Raw genomic sequence first — 13,530 nt, forward strand, 5'->3', positions numbered from 1 at the left:
AAACTAGAAACCAGGCCAAAACTACAAAACCACTATTAAGCCACAGATTCCTTGAATCAATAAAATCCAGGTGTTATTTCTCTATATTAATATTACAAACTCACAGACTTCATAAACCTCTTGTTTTGTATTGTTTTGACTTCTGAGACTAGATACTCTTGAGTTCACTGGTCATATCAAATCCTGCCTTCTGCCACTCAGGGGTAAGCAGTGTGCCAAATGATACCAACATTAGTTTTAAAACATCTACAAAGAGACAAGTCAAATCAGGAAACAGCAAACAAACTTCAACAAAGGCAAATGTCCTGAATATTTTTTTCCTAAATGAATATGGTAGAGTCATTTTATAGACGTGGGATTTTTTAATGAAACCTGCTTTCAGCAACCTTTCATGAGAAATAAATACATAATCATTTCAAACTTAATCTGAGTCCCTAGAAAGATGAATTTAAGAGCTGAGCAAAAGCATATAGAAAACAGAACACATAATGTAGCTATCTTCTCCCTGTCTCCAACCCATCCTAGCTGAGGCTAGCAAGACCCTGTGGTAATATCCATTAAAACATGGATGGTTAGAATCTTGGGAGTTTTTATTGGACACATATCTCTTGATATAAGAATCAAGAAATGTCCTAAACAAACCTGACCCAAGGGTTTCCAGCACACTACTGTATCCTTTCCCTACACAATAGACCTATGCTAATACAGTTAAATATGTTAATTTTATCTTTCAGGATACCTATCCACCTGGCTTCTTGTACAATTTTTTCAGGTAATTTTCTCCAACAAACCTGATGGATCTACTCATGAAATTGTAGATAATGGTATTAGAGAGAATGAATCAACCTGTAAGGTTGAGATACAGTCAACTGTCGAATAATTTTTAAGTGACATCAAAAGTCCTACATTTTTCCTGCTCCACATCACATGATCCAACAGGACACCTGCATACAAGCAGCTGCATGAGATGACTGCTGCTCATGGAATACTTAGAAATGCATTTATCCATTCATTAACATAAAAATTACAGAGCCTATTCTAAATGCAAGTGTCATATACATCCCCAGTCATCTCAACAACACTGTGTTTGACACAGCAATAACCTCAGCCTATTCTGAAAAAGTCATTCTCCAAAAAGAGAACTAGCTCAGTATATTTAGTTTAAGAGGGAAATAAAAGAGAATACACATTACTTTCCCCTATCTGGGGCAGGTATTTAAATCTATTTTGTTCTATTGAATTCTATTTTGTTCACTGCTGTATCCCCTGTATCTAGAAAAAAATACCTAGCAAACAGTAAACACTCAACAAATACTAACTAAAGTGCCTGTCAATAGATGAATGGATAAAGTTGTGGTACATATATTCAGTGGATATTATTCAGCCATAAAAGAAGGAGGAAATACTGACATATGTAACAACATGGATAGACCTAGAGGGTATTGCGCTAAGAGAAATAAGCCAAGGAGAGAAAGACAAATACTATATGATTTCACTTATATGTGGAACCTAAAAACAAAACAAAACAAACAAAACAGCAATAAACACACAAACACTGAGAAATGACTGGTGGTGACCATAAGGGAGGGTTTGGGTGGGTAAGTAAAATGGGTAAAGGAGATAAAGAGGCACAAAATTTCAATCATAACATAAAATAGTTACGGAGATGAAAATACAGCATACGGAATATAGAATAATACTATAATATATTTCTTTATTGACAAAAGGTAACTAAACTTATTGGGCAGAGCATTTTAAAATGTAAACAGTCAAATCATTATGTTGTATACTTAAAATCAATGTATTGTATATCAACTATACTTCAATTTAAAATAGATAAATAAATAAATAAATACTGACTTAATTAATAAATGAATCTCAGTATCTTGCTTGGACAAAGAAAATGAAGTCCCTCTGCTACTACAGGGATAGTCATTAATTATGCATACTTCCACAGCTCATAGACACATGAAAATCTACAACTCCAGCATCATCTCTGGCTTCATCCTCCTGGGCTTCCCTTGCCCCAAGGAGGGGCAGATCCTCCTCTTTGTGCTCTTCTCTGTGGTCTACCTCCTCACCCTCATGAGCAATGGTTCCATCATCTGTGCTGTGAGCTGGGATCAGAGACTCCACACCCCCATGTACATCCTGCTTGCCAACTTCTCCTTCCTGGAAATCTGGTATGTCACCTCCACTGTCCCCAACATGCTGGCCAACTTCCTCTCTGACACCAAGATCATCTCCTTCTCTGACTGCTTTCTCCAGTTCTACTTTTTCTTCTCCTTGGGTTCTACAGAATGCTTTTTCCTGGCTATTATGGCATTTGATCGATACCTTGCCATCTGCTGGCCTCTGCATTACCCTGCTCTTATGACTGGACATCTCTGCACCAAACTTGTGGTCAGCTGCTGGGTACTTGGTTTTCTCTGGTTCTTGATTCCCATCATCATCATTTCCCAGATGTCCTTCTGTGGATCTAGAATAATTGACCACTTCCTGTGTGACCCAGGTCCTCTATTAGCCCTCACCTGTACTAGAGCCCCAGTAATGGAGTTTTTTTGGACGATCATAAGTTTTCTGCTCTTATGTATTCCATTCCTCTATATCATGGTATCCTATGTTCTAGTACTGAGAGCTGTATTGAGGGTCCCTTCAGCAGCTGGACGAAGAAAGGCTTTCTTCACCTGTGGGTCCCATTTGGCTGTGGTTTCACTCTTCTATGGCTCAGTGATGGTCATGTATCTAAGCCCAACTTCTGAGCATGAAGCTGGAATGCAGAAGCTTGTGACTATGTTTTATTCTGTGGGAACCCCACTCATTAATCCTGTCATTTATAGTCTGAGGAACAAAGATATGAAACATGCCCTGCAGAAGTTTCTGGGACTATAAAAATTAGAGTGTTTGTCAAAAACCACAAAAATATTTCAGCAACTAGCCTATCTGCATACTTTTTCAGGTAAAAAATATTTTAAGAAAATAACTAGTACTGCTCTGAAAATTGTTTATCCTCTCATTGAACCTATTTGTCTTTAGCTGTTTGTACTTTTCCTAGACTTCTCCTAGGGTGAGAAAGGATTCAGAGACTATTAAACTTCCTCATTTTACACATGAAGAAGCTGGAGAATGGAAAGTTTGAGTGATTTGCTCTGATCATAACTTTATAATGCACATAGAAATCTTTTTATTTTTTTAAAGAACTGCTCTTTCTATTCATAAAGAGAGAAATACATAATAAACTATAAGAGAATACTGGATTTTTTGCCATTTGGATGTGAAGCCATCAAATAGTCTTTCATCTGAGGAGGGGAAGATATATACATTATTAATAGACATGTAAACTGGTACAACTTCTTCTAGGAAAAAATAAACAAACTATAAAATGTACATATACATTGACCCAGAAATTTCACTCACTTCTAGATACTTGGGCTACACATATAATCATACATGTATGAAAATACATTGTAGAATTGCTTCTAATAAATAACAAATTATTAGAATCTGCTTAAATGCCAATATATTGAGACATAGTTGATAAATTACAAGGTGTCCATGCAATTGAATATGATGTAGCACTTTTTAAATGAGTTTGCGATGTGCAGATGTGGAACTACCTCCAGGTTTTATTTTTAAGTAAATAAATAGTATATGCTATGTAAGCTGTTACTTACACATAAAATTATAAATCTGTGTATATATTTTTTAAAGGATTTCACTTAAATGAAATCCTTTAAATTTAAGGATTGCATTTGGGAGGTGGTTGCATTTGGGAGGTGAGAGTCTTGGATAAAAAAGAACAAAAAAGACTTTCACTGTTATTTACTCTTTTATACAAAACTGTATCGATGATTGATAATGATGGTGATTATATCCCTACTGGTAAATTTTCTGAGAATTGGTATTCAAGAAATATTTCCCTACAATTCCTGGGTTCTTTGGGGGATCCATGAAGGAGGCTACCTTCCATGGCAAACAAGGAGCCCGGATCCAACAACCCACAGACATCATTTCATTTCCAGTTCTTGGTTCTACAGGGAGAATATGGGAAATTACTATTTCATCTGAAGATTTGTAAGAGGAAATAAACTGTGTTAAAGTAATAACTAAGTCGCTTTTTAGAACTAGTATATTTATGTTCCTTTTTCTTCACTCATTCATTTAAAAACATTTAATGAATACCTTCAATAAATCATATAAAATGAATAAGTCCCATTTCAGTCCCCTATGGAGCTGACAGTTTAGAATGAGAAAAAAATTTTAATTATGATATGTGCTATTACCAGAAGAGATACAGTTGCTATAGGAGTCAGCTGGGGAATAGTGTGTACAAAGTATGGAAAGGTGAGGGGTAAAAGACCAAGAAAAGGAAGTATTTGTGCACAGTTAACTACAACTTACAGTCTACAAGGTCTTTGCAAGATAAAGGTCAGGGTGTACCTTGAAAGGGTCCACAAAGCTCTTAAAGTCTGTCTCATGTTTTCCAATTTACTGCAACTACAGGCAGAAGAAGTCTGACTATAAAATATGACAAAATGTAGACCAAAATGCATTTTAAAAAACAACATGTGCAATACTTTATGACTAAAAGGTGAAAATTTCTCTTCAAGAAACATGGAATTTCAAATAGCCTGTCCGATTTCCCTTTGAGTAGGAACCACCAGAGCTGGAAACTGCTTCAGCTCATTGCCCTTCCCTTTACATTCAGCATATATCTCAAAGTAAAGATCAGGTTTTTTCCATTCACATGACTTTTTAATATATTAATTATTTTATATAATAAAAACATTTTTATTTATCTTTTCTATCACATAGTACTCATTCATGAACATTTTTAAACAGTAAAGTATAAACAGGTGTAAACCACCCAAAAATCCCACTATCCTAAGATAACTGCCATTAAATTTTTGGTACCATCTCCTCAGACATGTCTGTATGCATATGTATATTAAATATATGTAGTACATAATTTATATTAATGTGTATATATAGAATTTATACACATATGTATACAAACACACACATATCCTAAAATACTTGTGCCTTTGGTTGATGAGACAGATTTCCAGGAGCATATTTATAGATCAAAGAGCAGTACACAGACTAGCTAGTGTTATATTGCTTCCATTCAAAGCTGTATACAATCACATTTCCACTATCAAAATGAGTACCCTATTACTCTTAGAAGCTGATATAATGCCTTCGAGTTTTGCAGTCCAAGGCATGAGGAGAAATAGCCCCTTGTTAATGAATGTCAGTGCCACTTCTTTTAGTAGTGATAAGGTTGAACATCTTTTTTCTCATGTCATTGGCCAATTAATTTCTCTGCTGTGACTTTCCTGTTAACATCCTGATCCATTTTTGATTATTTATATTTTTCTTAAGAGAGCTTAGTTTATTTTAAATATTAACCCTTTATCTGATGACTATATTAGAAATATTTTTCTCTAATCTATCATTTTGTTTTTGTTTATAGTATGTGTACTAAAATTTGATTACACATACAAAATATATTTTCCTTTGCACTAATAGCTAGAGATGCATAAAGGATATACAGGTCAGCTTGAATTCTCCCATGTTCCTGTTTGCCAAAACAGGAAGAGATGGAGCTATTGGGATATCTAAAGGTAAGTCATAAGCTTTGGTTAATTATCATTCCACAAAGATATGATTGAGGGTAAGACTCATATTATTGTCAAGATGGGCTAGAGATGAGAGCATTTGATATTGGCATTACTACAAAATATCTCAGTGTTATGATATAATAATTGTTTGTATTTTAATTGAACTCTCAAATGTGGGAATTCCAGGAGTGATATACATATTCCATGATGTACAGTATGGGGGTACAGGACAGAGCATCACTGGGTTCATGTCACATGGAAAGTGATAAATAATGTTAAAAAAAGAAGATGAGGGTTAAGTATATAAGAACATCAATGAGTGATCACAGGGAAACCAGAATGCCCAGAGCCACCCACTCATGATGGTGAGATAATACAACAGATATTCAGGTATTGATCGCTGGCTATGAGAGACAGCCAGAAGCTTTCAGTTGTATCCAAAGAAATGTACAGAATTGAGCAAAGCAGTTAGAGAAGGAAAATGTTGGACTGAATATTGACTAGTATGATTGAAATTGTATCAAGCATCTTTTCATATCACAATAGTATGAAACGAATCAATTCTATGAAGAAAACCAGAAAAACCCCACAAACACATGGAAACTTTGTGACATGCTTCTAAATAAGCAATGGGTCAATGAACAAATCAAAGAAGAAATCAAGCAATACATGGAAACAAATGAACACAAAATAAAACAGTTCAAAATATGTGGAGTGATGCAAAAGCAGTTCAAAGAGGGAAGTACATAGCAATACAGGCCTAAAAAAGCAGAACAATTCCAGATAAATAGTCTAAACTCACAGTTAAAGAAACTACAAACAGAAGAACAAATGAAACTCAAAGTTAGTAAAAGGAGGACATAATAAAGATTAGAGCAGAAATAAATAAAATAGAGAAGAATAAAACAATAGAAAAAAGTCAATGAAACCAAGAGCTGGTTCTTTGCGAAGACAAACAAAATAAACAAACCTTAGCCAAACTTATCAAGAAATAGAGAGCACACAAGTAAAATCAGAAACAAAAAAGAAATAGTCACAACTGACACCACAGAAATAATTATTAGAGAACTCTATTAAATATGATATGCTAAAAAAACTGGACAGCCAATGAGAAATACACAGATTCCTAGAAAAGTACAAGCTCCAAGACTGACCCAGAAAGAAAGAGAAAATCTGAACAGACCAATTACCAGTAATAAAATTGAATTGGTAATCAAAACACTCTGAACAGACAAAAGCACAGGACCACATGGTGTCACAGATGAATTCTACCAAACATTTAAAGATAGATATTGATGTCCATCCTTCTCAAAGTATTCCAAAAAAAGGAAAGAAGGAGGGAATACTTCCAAACTCATTCTATCAGACCAGAATCACTGTAGTATTTGTGACAGAGACTGCATGGCCTAGAAGCCTAAATTATTTCAGTAAAAATCTACCAACCCCAAATATAGAGCATTATAGAGGTGGTTCCCTTTCTACTGAAATGCTGACTCATGTGGATATAGTCTACATGCACCCACCTCTCAGTAGGGATCAGGAAAGTACAGCAGATGATATATAACCTCTGCTTATTGTATCCTATTTTATATTTGTAGTGCTTATGTTAGTGGAGTGTGTGTCTCCTTTGCTCAACAGAGTGTGTGTTTGTGTATGTGAACATGTGTGTGTGTGACAGAGAGAGAAGCAGAGAGAGTGTGTGTGTTTGATTAATATAATCATGAGATGAGGTTAGAGATGTTAAGAGGGGTCAAATCAAAGACCCCAGTTTGGAGATTTTATTTTATTCTAAGTGCATTGGGAAGCTAATTAAAGTCTGCGTACAAGGGAAAGGACTGATCTGACTTTCTGTTTTTGAAGAATCTCTCTGGCTACATTACAGATACATAGTTTGGCATGGATAGCAGATTGTAGAGAGACAAGAATAGTATCACAGTAGTTCAGGGGAGAAAAGATGGCTAAAAGTATAGAGAATCAAATAGACATGAGATTTATTTTGGAGATTAATTATATGTGAGGGGAAAAGAAAGGGAGGAAATACTCCACTGAAACAAATTCCACTAGAAAAAAAAGTTCTTAAACGTTTAATACAAGGGGTCAGTTATTAAATGCCAAGCAGATGCTTATTCCTAAAATGAACTTTCAAGAAAAACAGCAAAGCAACCCTGGTCAAAAATACCTAATCATTATTAATAACAATTGTTTTTAATTGATCATAGTAAATTTAACTTACTCTGAATTGGCACTAGACTTATAGACAATCTTTTTTAGAATCATCAAATCCAAGGACCTTTACACATAACAGAATTCTGCTTTTGTGTCCCTGTTTCTCTTCATTAGCAATCAGTGGGCTCATATGACTCCAACATAACTTTGAAAACATATTACAAAGGCTAGGGTATGCTAAAAAAAAAGGCTAAATACTTAATGTCCTTCATCATTAGTGAAGCTAATACAGAGTGACTTCTGAAAAATATTAGATTCTTCTGCTGTCTGTTTTCAATTCCCCTTTATGAAGGTAAATATGTGTTCTCAGAAATACAGTGGGTTCCTCGACAAATGACTTTAAAAGAAAAAAGTAAAAGTATTGTAAGAAATGGAAGTTCATAGTGCAATCACCAGAACCTAGCCACCCTCCCCCACCAAGGGCAAAGTCCACTGAACCCCAGTCTAGTTACATACATTCAGATAGAGTCTTGCAGATATGTGGAGAGTTTGTTGGCTCCAAACATCCCTCATGCCATGAGAATCAGTGAATAATGAATCCTTAATTTAAAATGACCAGAAAGGGATTTAAAATAATTTATACATTGTGCCATAATTACTCTTCCAGTCTCCTCCCAAACCCCACAAACTGTATTCCCCCTCCCATACAGCACTCTAAGCACTCACACCTGTATTTGGGAAGGGGTATCAGCTTGCTGCTCCCACCTTTTAATCTTGGTCCTAGAGGTTTCTCAGAATGTGAATATTCCTGGTAAGAAATTACTGGGCTCCCTGGAACTCCATGTCAAATTTCAAAGGGCAAAATACGGATATAACATAGAAGAAGGGGTGGGGACACAGACTCTCTATGTTGCTCATTTATACTTTTATTTACAGAGGATTCCAATAGATACCAAGGCCTGAATGCATGGATGTTTAACAAAGGTATTCTAACTCACTTAGGACAGAGGAAAGCATTATCCAGGTATTCAACCTTTAAAAGCCACTCTGCCATGAGATGCTCCCAAGTAGCTACTAGCAGATGGAGCTAAGTTTTAGCTTTCTATTCCCAACAAATCTACTGCTATTTAGGATTCCATGTTATCAATATTACCCATAGTTTATATTATTGGAAGAGAATTTTATTTATAACTCTAAACTGGGCAAATTCATATCTCTTTTCCAGGTAAACACAAACCATTAATAAATCTTTCACCTTGGCCTACTGTGGATGGCTAGTATTGCTGTTTTAACATCACAGAAACTAAGGCTAACTTTTCTAGTTGATCTGACTGTTTTACACTTGAAATTAGTATATAATATTACTAAATTAGTAAGTTAATCATCTAATTTGACATAGTCCAGTTACAAAAGTTACATAAAAGAAATGATTGAAAAGTTCCATTAGTTCACATTACATAGCTACATAGTTTGAATCAGTTTCTGCTGTAAGTACAATGATGTGAATTCCAGATGATATTCCATTTATGTGAGAATAGATAGATATTCTATTAAATGTAAAGCCTAGTATAATCCCCAAATACCTCTACAACACTCGCCTTCAAGAGCATATCAATTCTGACCAAAAGTTATTCAGTCCACACTCAATATGTTAATGAGAATAAAGAAGCAACCCAGTTTAATATTTTCATTTTAAAGAAAAAAGTAGCTATTGATATCTAAGTCTTTATTTTCTTTCCCAAGTGGTTTAAATATAAATCTGGGTTCCCATATGCCTTTACACAGTCATTTGATATTTGCTGGTCCTTTCACAGCTCACAGACTTATGAATATCCTCAGTGCCCCCAGCACCATCTCTGGCTTCATCCTCCTGGGCTTCCCTTACCCCAAGGAGGGGCAGATCCTCCTCTTTGTGCTCTTCTCTGTGGTCTACCTCCTCACCCTCATGAGCAATGGTTCCATCATCTGTGCTGTGAGCTGGGATCAGAGACTCCACACCCCCATGTACATCCTGCTTGCCAACTTCTCCTTCCTGGAAATCTGGTATGTCACCTCCACTGTCCCCAACATGCTGGCCAACTTCCTCTCTGACACCAAGATCATCTCTTTCTCTGGCTGCTTTCTCCAGTTCTACTTTTTCTTCTCCTTGGGTTCTACAGAATGCTTTTTCCTGGCTGTTGTGGCATTTGATCGATACCTTGCCATCTGCTGGCCTCTGCATTACCCTGCTCTTGTGACTGGACATCTCTGCACCAAACTTGTGGTCAGCTGCTGGGTACTTGGTTTTCTCTGGTTCCTGGTTCCTATCATTGTTATTTCCCAGATGTCCTTCTGTGGATCTAGAATAATTGACCACTTCCTGCGTGACCCAGGTCCTCTTCTAGCACTCACTTGCAAAGAAGCTCCTGTGGTAAAACTTGCCTTCTCTACTTTAAGTCTTCTGCCCATCATCATTATCTTTCTTTTCATCATGGGGTCTATGCTCTGATCCTAAGAGCTGTCCCTTCAGCAGCTGGGAAAAGAAAAGCTTTCTCCACATGTGGATCTCATCTGGCTGTGATTTCACTCTTCTATGGTTCAGTATTGGTCATGTAAGGAGGCCATCTTCTGAGCACGAAGCTGGAACATTCAAGAATGTGACTCTGTTTTATTCTGTCATGACCCCACTCCTTAATCCTAGGATATATAGTCTGAGGAAGAAAGATATGAAAAAGGCTGTAAAGCAATTTCTGAGAATATAAAAAGATGTTAATTGAAAAGGTTCTTGGGCAATTGAAGCCCAAAATTGTAATTAACTTACTTATAAAGATTTTACAAAAGTATCTTACTTATTTTCAGTTTAAAATAAAACTGGTTTTCAACTTTACATTTCCCTGTATGGTCCCGGAAGATGACTGGCTAGCCAGAGACGGGTAAGATTCCTCAAGGGAGGAACAACCTAAGACAGGCACAGTCGCAGAGGGGCCATGAGGTGAGAAATTGGGGATCAAAAGGGTGAGGCTTAGAACCTCACCCCCCGTTTTTAGAGAAATCTTCTGCATCCGTGGATGTTTTGTTGCCCTTGTCTAGCTTGGATTAATACTTAGTCTATAGGCACACACCTGATCATCTACATTTGCCCTCTTACAGCACTAAACTATGTTTTCTACCTTTATCTTGCATCTACCTACCACTTCAGCATTTTATTAAAAAAAATAATAATAATAAGGGAGAAATGTGGGATTCACATATAAATCAAGTATAAAAATCAAACGAATAATCATAATTGACCTGGTTATTTATAGTTCATGATGCGTGATCAAAACCGAAAGTTTCTGTGATGACTGCCCTTGCACTGTTCACCATGTAAGAACTTATTCAAAAAAAAATAAAAATAAAAAAATAAAACTGGTTTTATTAGACAAATGTTCATCCTAGTATTGACCAAAACTTCAATCACCTGTGAGCATGTGTATGTCGTTTTTTTCTTCTCTTGGTTCTCAGTCATTTGTCCTGTTCCTAAGTGTGCCTCAATTTCTTTAACTGAATGCTGAACATTGTATTTTAAAAATTATAAAGACAATAGACATAGTAACTCAACAGAAGTTAAGTTTTCTTCTAGCAGTAGAGATAGCACATGGCATATTACTTTATTCTCATTTAATGGCTGTTTTTAAGTGTTATAAAAATAGTCTGTGTCAGTTGTGCTCTTATTTCTAAAACATGACCCTTACTCTAGGGACACAGCCTTTCTGAGGTCTCAACTGCAAGCCTGAACTGTTTTCAAGTCCTTCCCATTTAGTGAGCCCTAACTCCCTATTTCTGTATTACGTGCATCCCGTGACTCCTGAAATCTCTGCTTAGCTCTTTAGACTCCAGTTTCTGTTTTCCACTAGATTTCTTGAAATCTCATCTTGCATTTGAATGGCTTAGGAATCCAAAAAATATGTTGAAGTCATATTGCATCATATTATGAGCCTCACTTCTTTGTGGTCCTCTTCTCTGCAGAATTTGTTTCTCAAACCCAACTGCTTTGGCAGCCACAAACAACAAATTCTTTCTGTCTTCAGTTGCGTGAAACTACTGCTCTCTGATGAGACTTTATTTTTCCATTCCCCAATCTTTCCCACATGCCTCCATATCCCCACACCCCCTCTACCCAATGAATTGTCAAATATCCTCAGGGAAAAACAGCCAGGGTGAATGCAGGACTCATCTCCTTGTCCCTCCCTTCTTGGAGTTGTAGTCCCTGTAGCCTTGCCTGTGTGGATTGCTCTCCAGTGCCTTCAAATGGTTGTTTATATATTTTTGCCACGTTTTATAGTTAATTTTGGTGGAAGGATTAATTTAATACAAGCTGCTCAGTCATGATCATAATCAGAAATTCTTTCTATTATATCTAAATTCCATACATTCTCAGTTTTTCCCTTTTAGAAGATGATCTAGAGACTGGTATAAACAAAAAAAAATAGGCCTATTTTTCTTTACAAGCAGCTCCAGATTCCCAAGGAATGCACCCTTGGCAAGTGAAGGGAAGGGAGGTTACTTACAGTAAAATAAGAAGTAAAACCAGGACCACAAAGAATAGAGTTCAGCCATATTTTTTTTAAATGGGAGGCAGCCACAGTTGTAGATCAGTAAAAATATTTACTCATGATCTGTATTAGTAACTTGTGCTAGTCCTCCTTGAATCCCTCCTAGGCCCTGAATGAAAGGTCATTCTATTACTGATGTGTCTTTTCCAATTCAACTAACTGATTCTGCAGATGAAGGACATGAGGATTGGACTGATTTGCTGAGAATAATAAATCTAATGGTAAATAATAAAATACTCAGGATTAAACTTAATCAAAAAAAGTGAAAGATTTATACACTGTTACTGAAAAAATTAAGGAAGACACAAATAGACATCCATGTTCATGGATTGCAAGACTTAATGTTGATGTTAAAACACCCAATATGATTTATAGATTCAATGCAATTCCTATCAAATCCCAATGACATTTATTGCAGAAATAGAAAAATCCATCCTAAAATTCATATGGAATCTCAAAGGACTGCAAAAAGTCCAAACATGCAAAATAATGAAGTTGGATCTTTATCATATACCATATTCAAAAATTAATTCCAAATGAATTGAAGACCTAAAACACATAGAAGAAACATAGGGGAAAGCCTCATGATATTATATTTGCCAATGATTTCTTAGTGACACAAAAACCACAAGCAACAAAAATAAAAATAGATAAATTGGACTACATGAGAATTAAAAGCTTCTGTGCATCAAAGGACACTATCAACAGGATGAAAAGGCAACTCACAGAATGGGAGAAAATATATACAAATCATATCCCTCAAAAGAGATTTATAGGGGCGGAACAAAGATGGTGGCATGAGTAGAGCAGCGGAAATATCCTCCCAAAACCATATATATTATTGAAAATACAACAAATACAACTATTCCTAAAACAGAGACCAGAAGACACAGGAAAACAGCCAGACTACATCCACACCTGCGAGAACCCATTGCTTTGCAAAGGGGGTAAGATACAAGCCACAGCCCGGTGGGACCTGAGCGCTCCTCACCCCAGCTTCTGGCTGGAAGACGGGATTCGGAGGAGGGAGGGAGAGGGAGCCCAGGACTGCTATATAGCCAGCTCTAGCCATCTGCACTGAGAGTGCAGACACACAGTGCATGGTGTGCTGGATACTAGGGAAACAGGACAGTAAAACCTGTGAGCGGGTACCTGCAGCTGGTGCC

The 13,530-nt window shown here is 36.4% G+C and overlaps 1 protein-coding gene and 1 pseudogene across 1 annotated transcript; both read left to right on the plus strand.

Annotated features, from left to right (window-relative positions):
* Positions 1–1,941: 1,941 nt before the first annotated feature.
* LOC108389650 (olfactory receptor 11G2-like) lies at positions 1,942–2,892 on the plus strand. The gene has a single exon (XM_017648097.3). The coding sequence runs from the start codon at positions 1,942–1,944 to the stop codon at positions 2,890–2,892; it is 951 nt and encodes a 316-aa protein (XP_017503586.3).
* Positions 2,893–9,615: 6,723 nt separating this feature from the next.
* Positions 9,616–10,531, plus strand: LOC108393053 (olfactory receptor 11G2-like; annotated as a pseudogene).
* The last annotated feature ends 2,999 nt before the right edge of the window (positions 10,532–13,530 follow it).

The sequence above is a fragment of the Manis javanica genome, chromosome 8, assembly GCF_040802235.1.
Source record: "Manis javanica isolate MJ-LG chromosome 8, MJ_LKY, whole genome shotgun sequence".
NCBI lineage: Eukaryota > Metazoa > Chordata > Mammalia > Pholidota > Manidae > Manis > Manis javanica.